The 17,403-nt window shown below is 43.1% G+C and overlaps 1 protein-coding gene across 2 annotated transcripts; it reads right to left on the reverse strand.

Moving 5' to 3' along the window:
• Window positions 1–3,896: 3,896 nt before the first annotated feature.
• brd1a (bromodomain containing 1a) lies at window positions 3,897–17,279 on the reverse strand. 2 transcript variants are annotated; one of them, XM_029462217.1, is made up of 13 exons: window positions 16,582–17,279; window positions 14,229–15,642; window positions 13,581–13,749; window positions 13,170–13,301; window positions 12,953–13,081; window positions 11,377–11,689; window positions 10,919–11,275; window positions 8,890–9,471; window positions 8,338–8,476; window positions 7,678–7,811; window positions 6,814–6,923; window positions 6,264–6,418; window positions 3,897–5,678 (listed from the first exon to the last, which is right to left on the reverse strand). In XM_029462217.1, the coding sequence occupies exons 2-13, from the start codon at window positions 15,623–15,625 to the stop codon at window positions 5,495–5,497; spliced, it is 3,801 nt and encodes a 1,266-aa protein (XP_029318077.1). In that variant the 5' UTR covers window positions 15,626–15,642; window positions 16,582–17,279; the 3' UTR covers window positions 3,897–5,494. The 2 variants fall into 2 exon arrangements, with proteins under 2 accessions (XP_029318077.1, XP_029318078.1); XM_029462218.1 differs by having other exon boundaries at window positions 13,593–13,749; window positions 16,582–17,278.
• Window positions 17,280–17,403: the final 124 nt, after the last annotated feature.

The following is a 17,403-nucleotide window of genomic DNA, read 5'->3' on the forward strand; positions in this document are numbered from 1 at the left end:
GAAGATAATATATTTGTACGTGTTCCAAAATGAAATGGTTTGCATGATGTTTAATGCAGCAGGATCGGGGCAGAGTTCAGAGTGCGTTTCCTTTACAAGTCACCTCACAAACCTCCCAACTTTCAGTCACAAATAAATTGAGCTTTTGTGCTTGAAAGTCCGTCAATACAAACTCGATCTTTCTTTAGACCCACATAACTTTATTTTAACTCTTGCGAATCTGCCAGGACACAGAAGGCAATGTGTATAAAATAATGTACAGGACATATAGAACATTACCAGTTACAAATCAAATCAAATCAAATCAAATCAAATCAAATCAAATTTATTTGTATAGCTCAATATCACAAATTATACATTTGTCTCAGTGTGCTTTACAGACTGTACAGGTTACGACATCCTCTGTCCTTAGACCCTCATGGATTTGAATATATTAGATTTAAACAACATATAGCTTGAATAAACAAGTTGAAATTAAATATATGTCAGAGAGAAAGAATAAAATAATTGTTCTAACTTAATGAGAAAAATAAAGGTCAACAAATGCCCATTGCAAGTTCCTGCAAACTCTCTGGTTTTGTCCGACCAAAAGGCCAAAACCCAAAGATATTCCGTGTACAATGATATATATATAACAAAGTAAAGTTGCAAAATGTTCCATTTGAGAAGCTGAAACTAGAGAACGAGTAGTATTCTTCTCACTATTATTCCATCTCTGCTGCAGATGGGTTTGTTGTCAGAAAACCAACAATGGCTCAGGTGCAAAATAAAAAAAACAGCCTCATGACCTTTATTCTGCCTTGAATAAATCTGGTGAGAAAAGTAAAAATGCAAAGTTTTCAGGAATGAGTTGCCAGGTCTGACACTAGTGTGTAACCCAGGCAATTGTTGCTTTCACCTCCTGATATGGAAGCCACAGAAGTGCTGGTGGCCAAAATACATAACAATAAGTGATTGTTGAATATGGAAAAGGCGCACGCACACATTTACATCTATGAACTTGTGCGGTTCCATGTGCCCACCTGCTTGTGAATACATGCAGAGGAGTGTTACATAACTGTGTGTGACATTTCCTCCCTGAACCCTGGTGACCCCTCAGTGCAGGGGGGAGGGGGGGGTTATACATCCCCAGCCCTGTCACACACACTCACTCACCTGTTAACTGGTGCGCCCTGCAGGCTTCCATAACTTCAGAGCCCTCCACCTGGATGTTATTGCGGCCTGCAGCATCCTGCTCTAATGAGCCCGCCTCAACTCAGTCAAAGTCATCTGATGACACTGATGTGGGGAGATTGATATTCACGCTTGACTCGCCCTCCTCTCCACTTCACTGCTATGTTTACCTCCCCACACAATTAGTATCTGGTGAAGACAGACAGTTACAGAGGAGAGAGGGATGGAGTGTGTGTGTGTGTGTGTGTGTGTGTGTGTGTGTGTGTGTGTGTGTGTGTGTGTGTGTGTGTGTGTGTCTACATTAGCTCCAATTGTTTGTAAAGATGGGCGATGTCTTTCAATGTGGCTTGAAGGTGGCTTTCTGTATTACAGGGCCATTACTAGCTCATTTAATCCCCATAACGCTACTTTACCTCTTTGAATGTCAGTAGCTTGAAATAACAACAGATGAATTGGCTTAAGTAAAATGCATATTTCAACAGTTTCCATCCACATTTGCATCCAAGACGTGCCTCGTTTTGGCCTTTTTAAGACGCATTTAGGAATGAAACCCGCAAAGCAAACTCCACAAGTGTGTAGGTAGGGGTTCAGCTCGTGCCCACACCTCGCTGTTTACACTTCTAGCCTTCCATCTCTGTTAGCTAACTTTCATCTGAATATTAGCATATAAACAAATATAACACTTAAGAGGAGAATTGTCTGCCCACTCTCTGTGAAATAAAGAAAATGGAGGCGGGTGCCCAGTGATTGGCATTAGGCTATAGCTAACTTTTAGTTGAGCTCGAGGCGAAAGAGAGACGCCAGAGCAGCAGCCATGTCTTCAAACTGATTTAGCATTAATTGACATTCTCTCTAATCGGTGCATTCACCATTTGAACACAGTGATGGAAATGGTTGATATGCTGAATACTGATGCTTACCTGAGTTTGGGAATGAGCAGAGCTGAGCAGGTGGATGCTCAGGTACGCTGGGTTTTGTAAACGGCGTGTCGGACAATCTGTGTGGAGCCACAGCGCCTCTCTGTGGACTCTCTAAAGATGGCCGCCGCCTCCTCCTGCTGAGCTGAGACCAGACATGTGTCTCCCAGGTAGCTTGAGCAGGAGGGATACTAGCTGTGTTTCTTTACTGTATACTCATACTCCACAACAGAGGCAGGGTATTGTATTGATATTGTACTTTTTACTCCATAACATTTATTTGTACGTGTTACTTTTCAGTTGCCTTTAGGATTTATACATGTTTAGGGGCCCCCGTGGCACGTTTCAGATGTTCAGAGTTGTTAGGACATTTCCCCTCCTAACTTTTAACTTAAATAATAGTTTGAGACCAAAATTGGTAAAACTATCCAATACCTCACAGGGAAAAAAACACATGTATATCAGAACTTCTGTTGTACGCCTACCCCATTTATCATGTAGTACAATCAAACAATATGTATAGAAAGCAGTTTAAAGCTTGCTTGATACTCAGTGCATTTTCTTATGTGCTTTTGCTATGGGGGTTTGAATGCAGGACTTTTACTCTTCATGGAATATATTTTAGATTGTTGCACGGGTAGATGTACATCAGTAAAGGATCACAGGTGTAGGATGGTCCTGGTCTTCACTAGCTACAGGTTTGTAGAGTCACCAATGAAATATCTCCTGAAAAGCCCTAAAAAATCTTGCTCGGGAACTGGAGATTGATTTTATTATTAATACAGCTCCTGAGCAATCTGTCCTCTGGCACTGCAGGGATTCAAACTTGAAATGACAGATCAACCAAAGTGCATGCTGTACCAGGTGGGAAAATGCTTGAGAAATGTTCGTTTCCTTTTTTTTTTTACATTTTTCATTAATTTTGTTGGCCAGACCGTTTTGAGAAAGCAGACAGTTGTGCAAAATCAACCAACTTCAATTACCAGAACACTGTTGTCGGGATCCTCGTTGTCATTTAAGTTAGAAGTTGCTCTAAACTTATGCAACTATTAGTTGCACTAAAAAATAAGGCTCGTCTTTTTAGGATGCTTAATATATTGAAGGCAGCAGGAGCAGCTGAGCAGCGAACACTAAGTATAAACAGTGTCTAAATGAATTAAGAATCTATACATTTAAGAGGAAAACGAAGAGTCAGCCTGCAGCTACTAAGGTAGTGAATGTGTCACAGTGCTCTACTTATTAACTACGGTTTACATCTAAAAAAAAAAGAAAAAAATGTCAAAGTTCAAAGTCTCTGGAGCATTTTAAAGTCTGCACACATTCTGAAGTTGCATGTTTGTCATGCATGTTGACTTTCAAAGTGGAGTCAAATCCTTCCTCTCAAAGACATTTTGATCTCCATAAAGTTCATATAAAATTGCTGGAATACAGCAGCTTATATTACATAGCTGGCAACTTATAGGATACAATTAGCTGTTTAAGTGGACAATCATCAGCTGAGTAGAGGAACATGGTGCGGTGCCATATGGCAGGTGGTAGGTTGAGGTAGTGTCTGCCCTCTGCCAACCGTTCAGTTCTTATAAGGGACATTGAGGAGAACTCGAGTCCCTCTTGTGTCACAGATGAGGCTCAAGAAATCTAAATTTAATAACAAATTGAATTAGAATTTTGGCTTTTTTTAATACGTCTTTTGATCGGTTACTCGCTTGAAACATGCATTTGATTAATAAAGGGGTGTAAATAATTACATGTTTAATACTGCACTGTCACTGAGAAACACTACATAACAAATAAAAACAAAGCATGTGTTTATATTTGTATCTTTTATTTTTTTGCTAGAAAAAAAAATAGCCCCAGCAATATTTCCTATGACCTGATAAAAGAACTACTACAGTTAAGTACAAAGGGAAATATACCAAAATGTCCCAATGCTACCCAGAAAAAAATAGGCAATAGTATAAAATGAAATGAAATGTTTTGAAGTCTACAACTACAAAAAAAAGTTAGAAAAGTTTACTTAAAAAGAAGGCAAGTATCCACCACAAAATGTGCCACTTTACCACAATCAGTTTGCACGTCTTTCCTTGGATATAAAGTAATGCAAATACTTTACAATAAGTTACCGCAGGCACGTCTCCCTACGACTACAGCAAAACCAGGTAACAGTCAAATGTATCACATAAAAATACACTTTACTTTTTTTTACTTTTTTGGCAACAATTTCACACGTCACACAGAAAAATTAAAATCGGCAAAAAACTTCTGGGTAGCAACATTTTTGGTTTCTTGAGAACAATTTATGTTCCGGGTCCACAACTTCAGACTGCCTGTATGAGCTTCAGAGACTTACATACTGTGTTACTGTGTATTCAAATTATATAAATATATATGAACAAAAATATACTAAAACTGTTTTCCATACAAAAAGGATTAATGCCAAATGGAAGCTTACAGATTATAAACTTCAATAACTTAAAAAATGAAAAAGGGAATACTTTCATACTTTTCAGAAACATGACATTTTAGCCCTAATCTCCTTAATACTAAGGCGTTTGCACTTTTTTTATTATTCTTGATCATACAGCACTGTCAAAATAGCATTCACATGTTAGTGTCAAGAATGCATCAAGTATAAATACTAAGAAAAACTGTACAGTACCCATTGATGTCAAAACTACAAAATAAGTTAGTGTCAGGCAACTGTACAGATTATTTACAGTTTACATACAAAGGAAGGTAAATGAAGACGACCAGTATGTGAGTGCGACATAACGTAAGCTTTGGCTACAACTGGAAAGATTTCTTGTAGGCAGGAAATGTACTTTATTTTTTGTCCACTTGAGCTAATTTACCAGTGACTAGATGCGTCTTATATATTAACTTATAACAGAAATGATGATTGGCTACCTGCCAGAATAACGGCCTGATTAAACACAATTTAACGGTCGGTGTTACGTATTCTTTCTTACTACTGACATGTTTGGTAAGGCTACCAAGATGTACGAAATGTACGTTTCTGCCTTGACATGATGAATGAAAATGACATTCATGATTGGTGGAGTGAGTGAAGGTGGAGTGAGTGAAGGAGGGGTGGAGCGGGGTGGACATAAAGAGCAGTCTCTTAGCACAGTTACAAGCCTGGAGGTGGAGAGGATAGATAGACACATTCATTTCAGCAGCAGCCGTATCCCATCGGCACATGGTAGGAGTGTGTGCGAGTAGGAATGGATGAGGAAGAGACACCGCCTGTTACAGCAGGTGCCCAGTAAACATTTGAGTCTCCTGCAGAGACGGAGAGAGTAAGGGGAAGGGAGGCATTTGGTACAGGAGAGGTACAGGTTTGTGTGTGTGTGTGTGTGTGTGTGTGTGTGTGAGAGAGGGGGAGACAGAGTCAGCGGGTGCCATCAGTCCACGTCACTGAGGTCGCTGACTGGCTCGTCCTGCACTATGCTCAGGTGGTTCATCGCACGGCTGTAGGCGATCTGGACAGCCTTGCGAATGCTGGACGTGCGTCCCTCCATCATTTTGATTTTGTCTATCGTCTTGTCCATTCCCAGAGGAACCATCTTGGATCTAGGAAGCCACTGCCTGCAAGGGAAAAGACAAAATCTATATTACAACACCTGGACAGCAGCTAGGGCTGAATGTTCGTCATGATTCTAAAACTTCCCAGGAATATTCTACAGCTAAATATTGTTTATTCTCATAGTTGTTGTTATTCGTTCATTTGAGGTGAGAAGACACAGCTGCAGCCGAAAAGTTGCACCAGTTATGATTAACTACTGTTTTTAACACTTATTTGGAGAAGGCACGCACACACACACACACACACACACACACACACACACACACACACACACAGCAGATATTTCTGCATGGAAATGGGATTTTTTTGGCAAAACTCACTGCAACCTCAGTTCTTGGTATTAATCCAGGAAAAGCAAAAGTAAATATAATCCTAAAATCCTACTAGTGTTTCTGTTAGTGTGCCGTGGTCTGGAAAATGCTTCTTAGGGAAAAAAGAACAAAAGGATTATTTAATCAACTGATGCGTGGTAAAGGACTCTGTTTTAATCATTTAACTAACAATATTATTTATAGATGTATCTGATCATTTAACACATTATGAGACCGGCGTGAGTTTAAATCATCCCCACAGACAGCGGCACTCACCAGCTGCGCTTGTTGTCGAAGAAGAGGACGAGGTAGAGATTCTCTTCGGCTTTGTACTGCATCTGTTCTCCAATGCGGAGCACGTCCATGGGGGGCATGGGGATGGACACCCCGTTGTGCTGGCAGCCCACGCGCGGCATGTGGGGGTCGATGATCTACACACAGCAGGAGAGGCGAGCGGGGAGGCCGTTACACACACATGCTCGTGAATGCAACCATACATCAACCCACGGAATCACTCTAGCATATAGTTCAAATGTCTACACTGTGTGTGTGTATACACACACACACACACACACACACACACACACACACACACACACACACACACACACACACAAATGTGGCAAAAAGATTATTTTCCTCATTTGTCCTTTCACGCTAAGGTCAAATTGAACTGGTCAGCAGTGAAAGGCTGCCACCTAGAGGACAAACAGGGAACTGTTCTAGTAAAACCAAGCCTTCATCCTGTGGGACAAGATGACAAGAAAACTTAAGAGTGAAAAGACTTTCAGTGATCGTCATGATTTCTCTCCAAAAAAACACTCACCAAGGCAGGGTAGGAAGGGTATCCACTACATTTGGCCCAAACTAGCTTTAGGGGTTCCAATGCAACTGTTGCAGCACTAGCGGGCATCCAAATATTGCTGTTGCCAACCTCTATGGAAGCGGGAAAAACACCAAACAAGTCATGTGCGGGTTTAAACACAGAAACACACTTTTAAAGCCATGCTGGAAGTGCAGGAGCAAATTCAGGGCGGGAAATTCACTTTTCCCTTTAAGAGCCATAGTGAAGGACAGATATTGAAATTTACAAGCCACTTTTAACATTTTATTAGCCAAATATGCAGTTCAGATGAGAGAAGAGTCTCCAGCAGCTGACTGGTTGCATGCCATGATGGCAGGCAGAGCAGAAAGACTCACCGGTCATTGCCAAAAGTCACAACAAGTTGGCTCGTAGCTGCTGTTCATTTCCAACTCTGCTTTTTATGTGTGTATGAATACCAGGTGTCTGCAAGTTCTATTAAGTTAAACTTGTGAGGCCCGAATATAAAAGCCAATTCTCCAGTTTTCATGATACAATTCAAGACATTTGAAGGTTCTACAGCACCTGCAGATCACTACGTACTGTATGTCTTTCCATCCACACTGATTACTGGACGACTGAGTGCAACAGGCTACAATAATAAAGTGCTTCGTAGCGCTGTACCGAATATCTTTTTTTACATTCCAAGCTTCTATTGAGGTTTTCAAATGAAGCTGAGTGTGTCACCCTAAAAAAAATACTTTTCATTGGATAAATCCTGTGTGTTAATTAGAAATGGTGAAAAAAAAAAAAAGGTGTTCTGTCTACATAGTGTTAAGGCGAACCCTCAGACATGCAACTTGGACACATGCAAAGCAGCCGACTTACCAGCAGCGATTCGTGCAGCTTTTGCAAAATTCCCGTTTTCGATGCAGGCGATTAATTCGCTCTTATCGTCCACAGTGTTTCTCCGGACCAAGGCAGGTTTCCCTTTCCCACATTTCGGAAGACTGAGAATGGCGCTGGAAAGACACACACACACACACACACACACACACACACACACACACACACACACACACACACACACACACACACACACACACACACACACACACACACACACACACACACACACACACACACACACACACACACTTTAGGAAACTAAACATCTTTGTTCTAGATCTGCATTTCTCACAGTCCCTGTGACATCCAACTACTCTGTGTGCAACCTGAGCCAGTCTTTGCATGTAAATTAAATATCGATTTAGAGTTTTTCAGAATCGATACAGTGTAACACAATATAAATCTCACTTTCGTGCATCGATATTTTCTTAAACCCATAACATCTATTCAGTTATATTTGATAGGTCCATCATCCATCTTCTAAGCAGAGCGTGCCTGATGTATTTCTTCATTATGTGTTGGCGTTCCCAAAACACATGGTGGTGGTTTGCAGCCACAATTCCTCCAACACGATTACGATCAGTGTGCCTTCATAAGTGCTGCTTTTAAGACTAGACATATGTTGTGTCTGGCGGTTACCTGGTGCTTCCTGGCAGACTGCTACATGAGGAGATGGAGGACTCGGAGGCGCAGCGTCTCCGTGGCTCCACAGGTCGACTGGCTCTACTCGACTCTTCGAGCTCCTCCTCTTCCACCTCCAGAAAACCGCTCGACAAGCCTGCGAGGAGACGCGACACGATAGAATGCAAAAAAAAAGATTCTTAACCCATAAGAAAAAGAGGAATACTCTAATGTTAATGTGTCTGCATTCAGTTTGTTCAGTCAGACTCTAATCAACTTCAAGCAAACTAATGTGAAAGAGTAAACAAGTGTCGCTTGTTGAACTGCTCTGCTGTGTTGACGCCGATGACTTGTACGTAGTGTAACGGATAATTGCAATGTTTGAACTGTCAGTTTCGGGAGTCGGCAGCAGAGCTAAATACTGCTGTAAAAATATAATCTGAGCCTTGAAGAAATGTAATTTAAATTCTGACAGAATAACTCTAAATAAATGTGGAAGGCACTGTGAGACATTTAAAAAACAAACATACAACAGATATTCAGCCCATTTCTTTGGTGTACACTTCTCACCAGTGTCATGGCGTTTCACGGGGGACTCTTCTTTCGCCTCGTGCTCGTCCTCCCCTCCCTCCTCCAGGATGTCTCTGCTGTCGCTGTGCTTCCTCTTCTTGCTGTGAAGCAGCGTCTCCAGTCTGGGTATGACCACTGACAGGAAGGATTTGGAGCCCAGCTGTGAGCCGTCTTCGTCTTCCTCCTCCTCGCCACCTTTTCTGTCAACTCCGACAGCCGCCTCGACTCTGCTCCTCGGGGGCTTGCGTGGACTGGCGGCCTTCGATTTGCGGAAGAGCACGGCCGTCCGGCGGTTAACCGTGCCCGTGGGCTCTGCGAGGGTCGACGTGGCCACCACGCTCACGGCTCCGTCCAACAACGAGTCCTGGAGGCTGTCGTGGGAGTGGCCGTTGAGGCGCGGGGCGGAGGAGAACAGCTCTGGTATTTCCCTGTCGAACTTGCCGCGCTTGCTGTTATGCCTGTCTTCACAGTCCGTGGCGGCGTCGATATGTTTTAGGGTGGGGGGCTCGGGGTCTGTGTCTGAGTAGACGAGGGGAGGGATGGAGTCCGAAGGCTCCAGTTTAGGAGGAAGAGACTTGTCTCCTGTAGGGGAGGAGAAGCAAACTGTTTATAGTTGTATAGTTTTGACAGTAATCAATCAAACAGCAGACATTAAGTACAACACATATTATTCATGTTATGGCACACAGGCGTTTTCTTTACAGTTATTATTAATTATGCAACACAATTAGTTTCCTCAGTGCATCAGGTTTTCTTTCATTCATATTAATGTCTTTTCCGTTTCTCTTTCATCCTCATTACTCGTGTTCTCACGGTGCTATAGAATATGATGCATGTTATTGAGGTAAAGGATTAGCTTTGCAGAAGAACATAATGAAATTGTTGGCATAGTTTTTGGAAATAACAACAAAAAAAAGCTATTGATAAAAGTAAAAACATAAACAAGACAACAAGTCGAGTCATGACAGAGACAGAAATATGACCTGTAGTATAAAGTAATGCTATTAACACTAAAGTGCTGCAACACACACACTTTGTCCTTGTAGAAATGCTGACACTGCACATTTTCTATGGCGTTTACGTTTATCATAAAGTAAAACAAGACACTATTTAGCGTAACACTGAGGCACTTTTATAAATAAAACATTAGAGCAAAATTACTCTTCCCTCCCCCCCCCCCCCCCCCCCCACTCGCTCATTATAACGCTATCTTTAGCAGACTTAATGTGACTCAGCAAGTGTGCAGTGAGTTTAAACTGCAGTGCCACAGTGTGACACTACAGCAACATTGTGTTATGACCTTGTTCACACACACACACACACACACACACACACACACACACACACACACACACACACACACACACACACGCTTCACCAATAACTCTCTGCTGCTCTAACACAACCAGGACATCCATATAATAAGTTGTTGGAAGCTGTGAATTATGTGGAAAAAGTTATTTTTGTTCTTCCATTTGTACACAAAACCTGCAGTTGGTCCACTGGCAATGAACTCCACATTTGTATGAACCCTTATCTGTCGAAAAGATAACATTTATTGCTGCAATAAATATTCCTGTGCCAATGTCACTGAAAAGTCTTATTACACATTAACAAAAGAATATTACCACTAACTCTGCAAAGGTTGTTATCAGTTAATGATGTCATTATTATGGGTTAGGGTGACTTGATTCCAGTTTTGAAAAATAAAAAAGGTAAATGTTCACAACCATAGTCTGCAGGAACATCTGTAGTGTTTGTAGCAAACACTGAAACAGCAGACAGAGACGGGTTCACAGTGATTACGTGCTAATCAGCCATTTGTATGACTATACCACCATGTCTCAGACACTCCAGGTATGGGGAACAGCATGTGACACGGCTCTGTGAGGCTATGTTTTGGGTTGGGGGCTAATCTCTGACCTCTGACCCGAGCTTCATGTTATTAAGAACATGTGATTGTCTTTAAAGAGCATGGCATCCACCAGAACAATGTACTTTCTAAATCCAAATCCAGATCCATACATACCCTCGTCATCTGGAAAATGTCCATTGGGCTTCAACCTTTCTTCTTTAGGTTTACTCAACTCTGGGTGTGAGAGAGCTGATGAAGATGACGCTGATGTGGAAGGAGTTGTGGAGGAAGAAGAGTGGTGGTGGTGGTGGTGGTGATGGTGGTGATGGTGGTGGTGGTGCGAGGGCAGGACTCTCTTTAGGCTCATTTCATTGCGCACATCGTTGATGGTCTTTTTGAGCAGCTTTAGGCGCTTGCTGCGAGAGGGGCTGGACTTCATGGCACAAGTCAGGTCAAACTTCTCCAACAGCTGCTGCAGCTGCTTGTCCGGAGACAGATGCTCTCGATTGGCTGGCGCTAGTAGACGGTCCACTAAGGAGAGAAATTCAAAGAATCAGCAGGAATCTCAAACATGGTTTTGCTTTACACCTTCTATGAATATTCATATTCGTCTTTGCTGCTACTGCCCTCACCGTCGTCCCAAGAAAAGGATCTCGGTGCTTTGATTTCAGGCGCTTCGGCCAGATGCATGCCGCTTTCCGTGTCAAAGCCGATTTTCTCCACATCTCGCCGGGCCTTTCTCAGCAGGGACCCGCCCTGGTCTCGGAGGCGAATGGCAGCCCGGTAGAAATAAGTGTCCTTTGAGTTATATTTCATGCAATTATCAATAATGAGGTTGAAGTCATTCTCAAACTGCTCAAAGTTGTTGTAGGCATGTGCATCGATGCGCTGGCGCATTGCGGAGAAGTCCATCGGGTGCTTGATGTGGTCGATGTAGTCGGGCACCTACAGGAAAACAGCAGATATAATTAATTATTTTATAATTACTTCCAACATCTTTGGGTTTGGACTGACAAATCAAGACATTTAAAAGACATGACTTTGCACTTTGAGATGCTGCAATGGACATTTTTCACTATTTTACATGCCATACGATTAATCAAGGAAATAAAACGGCAGATTAATCGATAATTAATGTAATCGTTAGTTGCAGCCCTTATGTAAAGTATTTCATGTCAGCATGATTTGTAGTAGATCATGTTACTTAGTTGGTGCATATTATCTTTTACAACACCGTCTAAAAAGACAGGAAGCAACATAATACTATTACATATTGTTGCAGATTATTACAAAGTCTCCCAAACATACATGTGTCAATGCCAACAACACTTTCCACACACGCTCAGCTAAGAAGGAACATCAGATCGTAATGTAACTCCAGAGTAAAACTCAGCCGACATGGGGCTTGAACCCACAACCCTGAGATTATGGATCTCTGAGCCTGCTGACTGAGCTAACCGAACATGTGCACAGCACTTCACCCTTTGTGGGCGTGAGCATCTGCCAGTGGACCTTACTCTCAAATTACACATTCTGCTTAACAGGAAGTAACATTGCTCAACACTGTCTACACCAGGCAGGGGGGGGTGATTTATAGCCTGAGTCACTATGATCAGAACCTGTGGCATGGAGCTGACTTGTGGTGTGTCAAGTGCAATGTACGGGAAAGAAAAGGCTGTGACTACTTTGCTTGTGTCCGTTCTTTTAGGTTTACTCGGTGTGTCAGGACCCATTAGAGAAACGTGAAGGACTTCTGCCATGTAGAATTTGCTTTGGGAAAACATAAAGAGAGTTAAATTGAGTAAATGTTTGTGTGATTTTCCATTATTTCACATTCTCTGAAGCTGTTATCAGGCAGAACCAGTAAATCCAGTTTGGAGCCTTATTAAACAGGAAGTCTCTGGATGCCAAGATAAGCTCTGGTACACTTCTTAAAAACTTCATCATGGCTACAGTTACTTTCTTCTCCGACTCATTGTCTGAGATCCAAACGACAAATCGCATAATGCCACAAGGTGCATGAGATATTTTACCTCACAGATCTGATTAGCCAACACAATGCACTGCAGCCCCGCTACAATGTTTCACTATTGCACACAATAAATAAATATTGCATCCCTTAAGAAATGCAAGAAATAAGATGGTTTTGCAGCATACTCATGTAGGTCAATGTTTAGTCTCATGCAAAAGAAAACATCTGAAGTTCACCTCGCTGACGTCCACCGGCTGGGTGAAGATCTTGGCCTGGTCTTTGGTCTGGAGCTGGTCCAAGAGAGCTCGGAGCAAAATACTGAAGGGACTCAACTGGATCTCTAGGAGGGTCTCCTGCAGTTTGATCTACAACACATCCCAGAGGGAAACCGTTAGAATGCTCAGATTTATTTTAGCAGAATTTATCTGAGCACAGGTTGAGTCAGAATCGCACCTCTTCCCTCTTGAGCTTCTCTCTCTTGCGGATTAGCTCCAGCAGCAGCCGGGCTCTCTCCAGGTCGTGTCGGAGGCGATGCCACTCCTTCAACTGGTCCTTCAGCGCCCTGCTCTCCTCCTCACTCTGCCTCTGGACAAGACATTGAAATAAAAAATACATACATTAAAGAGCAGAACACAATCAATAATTACCAACTTAAATAATATGAATTTGTCTCTCAAGAAACACGTTTCCATACAGTGAAGTCTTCTTTACCGCAAACAGCTCCACATTTAGCATTAACATGTAAAAGGCTTAACAAAAAGGTGTAACTCTCTTTATAAACACATATTTGAAGTTCTAAAAGCTATTGGGACTTTTGTAAAAAAGGCAAAAATGAAGACTGAAAGTCTTCTGTGTTTGACTGACAGATGAACAAACCGGTTGCGTATTCTTCTGAGACTGCATGCTTGTCTGAAGGCGTCTGATGAGGGGGAGCCCATTCCTGGATTGTCTCTTTAGTGTCCAGTAATTTAGGACCAGCTCCACAAACGCTTTCTTCTTCTGAACCGACACCTGGTTCAGAATAGTTTGTAACCTATGGGAGCCAGGGAAATGTGTATTAGAAGGACACAGCCAACAACTAGCACGCCTCAAAAGTCCCTGGCTGCTTGCAGGATTACACATGTGAAGTATATTTTAGACAGTGGGAACAGTTGCTGCTTACACATGGTTGTAGTTTTCAGAACAATATTCAAATTAACAGCCACAAACCAGCTTTAAACAGCATCGACTGGCACTTGATACCGACCAAACGCATGCCAGCAAATTACTGAAGCGTCTATTTGTGAAGGTAAACATTCACCAGTGTCACATGTTCAAACTCTGCAACAGCCACGGTTTGTATATCAACAACAGAATGTCCTATCAGTGTCCTTGAAAAAGACAGAAGAGCCCTCCCTATCGCACCACTCACACGCCAAGCACCCATGCATTAAAAGTAAATGTTGAATATGCCATCCTAACTAGCCAAATACTACACCTCCCATCATCAATACAGCTCATACATAAGCACACCTGTGAGCGGGAAACGTAGGCACAGTAGCAGGGGTTGGAGCTTCACTTTCAGGTTCAGGCTCAGGCTTCTTACTCTTACTCTTCTTCTTTCCTTTCGACGGTCTTTTACCAACCCCTCTCCCTTTGTCCACTTTCTTACAGAGTCCATTTTTGGGTTTGACATCATCGTAGATTGTAAGAGGCCTCCTTACACACCCGTTGGGTGTGTGAGCTCCACAGTAGGCTGTCTTTTTCACAGAGAACGTGGATTCTCCGGTGTCCGTCACCTCTTTGATAGGCTCCATCTTCATAAAGAGGTGAGCCTTTTGAGCACAGCTGACGTGGAAGGCGGTGTAACAGTTGGCTTTGTGACACTGGATGCATGCCCCAACACCTTTCTCCTTGCAGAGGTAGCAGGTGAGCTTCCAGCGGGCTGGAGGAATGTGGCTGACGCCATCAATGGGTTCGATGAAGGTGGTGTTGGAGAAGCCGACCTCAGGGACCCAGAGGGCACACACCACGTGGCCCCAGCGGTCATCGACTGTCTTTTTCACGGCTCCACCCTTGTTAGGACAAAGGATGCAATCTGCGGGCTGGGTGGGTAACTGGAGGCAGTGTCTGCAAAGCCATTGGCCCTCAGGAATGTAGGGCACACCGTAACATTCCTGGTGCACAGCCACGTTGCACAAATCACAAAACAGGATAGCGTTGCTGTTGTGACACTCTCCATCCATGCAGATGCAACAGACGGCATCCTCATCAATGGGAGCTTGCTTTTCACTGCCTTTATCCAGACTCTCCAGGTGCAACTCTTTCTCAAAGCGGTCGACAAGGAACTCAAAGACGTTGTGAGAGACCTTACTAACTCCTTCGCTTCTCCGTTTCTCATTCACCAAATCCAGCCAGGCATAATCTTCCTCATCCATGTCATACTCTGTATCCTCGTCCAGCTCCTCCTCCGTCTTCTCTGTGTATTTGTAAAAGGCAGCTGAGCGCTTAGGAACTGCAGGAAGATTATATTCCACTGTACGAAATTTAGGATCTTGAAGCTTTGGACCGGCATTACAAGCGGCCTGAAGTCCACCTCCGTCGCCGTGACCAGTGATTCCCAGCGCAGCGTTTCTCTTCTCCTGGTTGTTTTTTAGTCTGACTGACCTCAGGAGGACCTGTTGCTGTGGTTTCTCAGCATTCTCCTTATTGCTGGTGCACTCCATCATCTCCTGCACCATAGGGTCATCATCTGAGATCACGTCCAGCTGGTCGTATATGCTGATTCGATGGAGGCGGCCATCGAGATCGAACTCCACCATGCTCTGCGCCTGGGCGTAAGTCAGGATCTGCTTGTTGGGGGAAGGCATGATGGGAGATGGCGGCCTCTGCGGCACCGCAACCCGGTGCTGCCGAGCTTTTTTCTTCATCTTGACGCTCCGTGTTGCTGTGGAGACACAGAGTGGGGGGAAATCGTTAGAGATCTGCATGTATTTCATCGGGGTCAAGTGTTCAACCAAGGGGACAGAAGGTGGATGTATTTTATTGAGGAGCTGCTATTCAGAGGTCAGGAAAAATCTAATCAAAGACCACGATAATGTACCGATACAGTATTCAGTGGCATAATGCACACTTATTTATGATTGACATAGACTTCCACTTCTCACAGTACAAAACATTCCAACAGCAATATAAAGTGTTAACTGTTTTCCACAACAGCACAAGGCTTGTTGTGTAACTCTGCAAGTAAAATAACAAATCATGTAGATGTAGTTGCAAGAAATTATATCCATTATAACTGATTTCTATGATAATGTACCTGTTTTAAAATCAGACATTAGGTATTATAACTTCATCAAGTCCCCTGGACCAAAACACAGAGAAGGTTTAACATTGTGTGATTTCAATGCATTATACTTCACATTACCAGCTGACTGAGAAGGTGCCACTTTCATTGACGTTACGCTTCAAACCGCAGAGCCCATATGTTGTGAACTGATATGTAACGTTAGTAGACAGCTGTACGTTACACTTTAGTCAATGAGCGGAGGCATTTAAATGCGGTGGGAGGCGGCCACACGGGGCACTTTCAACATGACTGCACAGGAGTTAGCACTTGCCCATTTGGTGCAGAGATGAAACTTCCCTTTTACCAACGACTTACAAAGTGGCGAAGTTGCTAACAATAACATTAGCTAGCCAGCTAACTAGCAAGAGGAGCTAGCCACCCTCTAAACGGGGCAAATGGCGTCAAACAAAACAAGAGCTCTTTAAAACAACGCATGTCAATTCATACCCAATATGTAACATTAAACACACATTTTGCAGATGCACTCAATGCCTTCTTGGCGTCACCAAACAAAGCACAGAAAGCAAAAGAACATACCTCAGATTCACGAACCGTTTTGCTAGTTGAGGAAGACGGTAGCTAGCCAGCAGCCTTACAAAGCAATGGCGATACGGCCTGCTAAGTGGCTCTAATTCCGTACACAGTGTTCTCATCCAACGGGCGATACTGGGGTTACTAATAAAATAAGAAAGAGGTCTACTTGATGCCTGTGAAGTTTCGATATTAAATCCTGCAGAGAACACACAATTATTTGCTTTGTGGACCATTCATAGGCTAGAGTAACTCGCTAGCCGTAGTCGACCAGGAGCAAAAAGCAGTAACAGCAGCAGCAGCACGGACGGCTCATCCCCCAACACAACAATGCGTTTCACCAGACAACTCCCACCCGTACGCAATACTCTACGTGTGACGCTGGAGGTCATGTTGGTGGTGACTCGTAGATCTCACACAAAAGCCCATCTGTCACACAATCAATGCATTGCCTTTTGTCGATCCTTACTAGCTATACACAGACAAAGCGAGAACCGGAGCAATTGCGCTGTAAAAGCGGATACATATCTGTGTTTGTGGCTCTCCGGATCGGGCTGTTAAGTAATAACCAATGGATATGAGTTTCAAACTGGTATGACTTTCTATCAGTCATGCTCTGAGCTATTGATTCAGCATTTCTCCTCTAGTCACAGAGGACAGTCAGGAGGACCCAGGCAGAACAACAACAAACCATTGCTATGCCCCACCCTGGTGACCAGTTCGCCCCCAACGCTATCACAGAAAGCCCGTCGGTTTAGATAAGTTACAACGTATTATGGGGATACTACTGCACATATTTACTTAGTGTGTTCCTATTTGAACTCCAGG

This window comes from Cottoperca gobio, chromosome 23 (genome assembly GCF_900634415.1).
Source record: "Cottoperca gobio chromosome 23, fCotGob3.1, whole genome shotgun sequence".
NCBI lineage: Eukaryota > Metazoa > Chordata > Actinopteri > Perciformes > Bovichtidae > Cottoperca > Cottoperca gobio.

What these genes read in the sequence shown, in the direction of transcription:
- brd1a (XM_029462217.1), bottom strand. Translation starts at nt 15,625, where the DNA reads ATGAAGAAAAAAGCTCGGCAGCACCGGGTTGCGGTGCCGCAGAGGCCG. An exon ending in CCTACGTTTCCCGCTCACAG is followed by an intron (nt 13,750 to 14,228) that starts GTGTGCTTATGT and finishes TGGCTCCCATAG; the next exon opens with GTTACAAACTATTCTGAACC. An exon ending in TTCGACAACAAGCGCAGCTG is followed by an intron (nt 5,679 to 6,263) that starts GTGAGTGCCGCT and finishes TTTCCCTTGCAG; the next exon opens with GCAGTGGCTTCCTAGATCCA.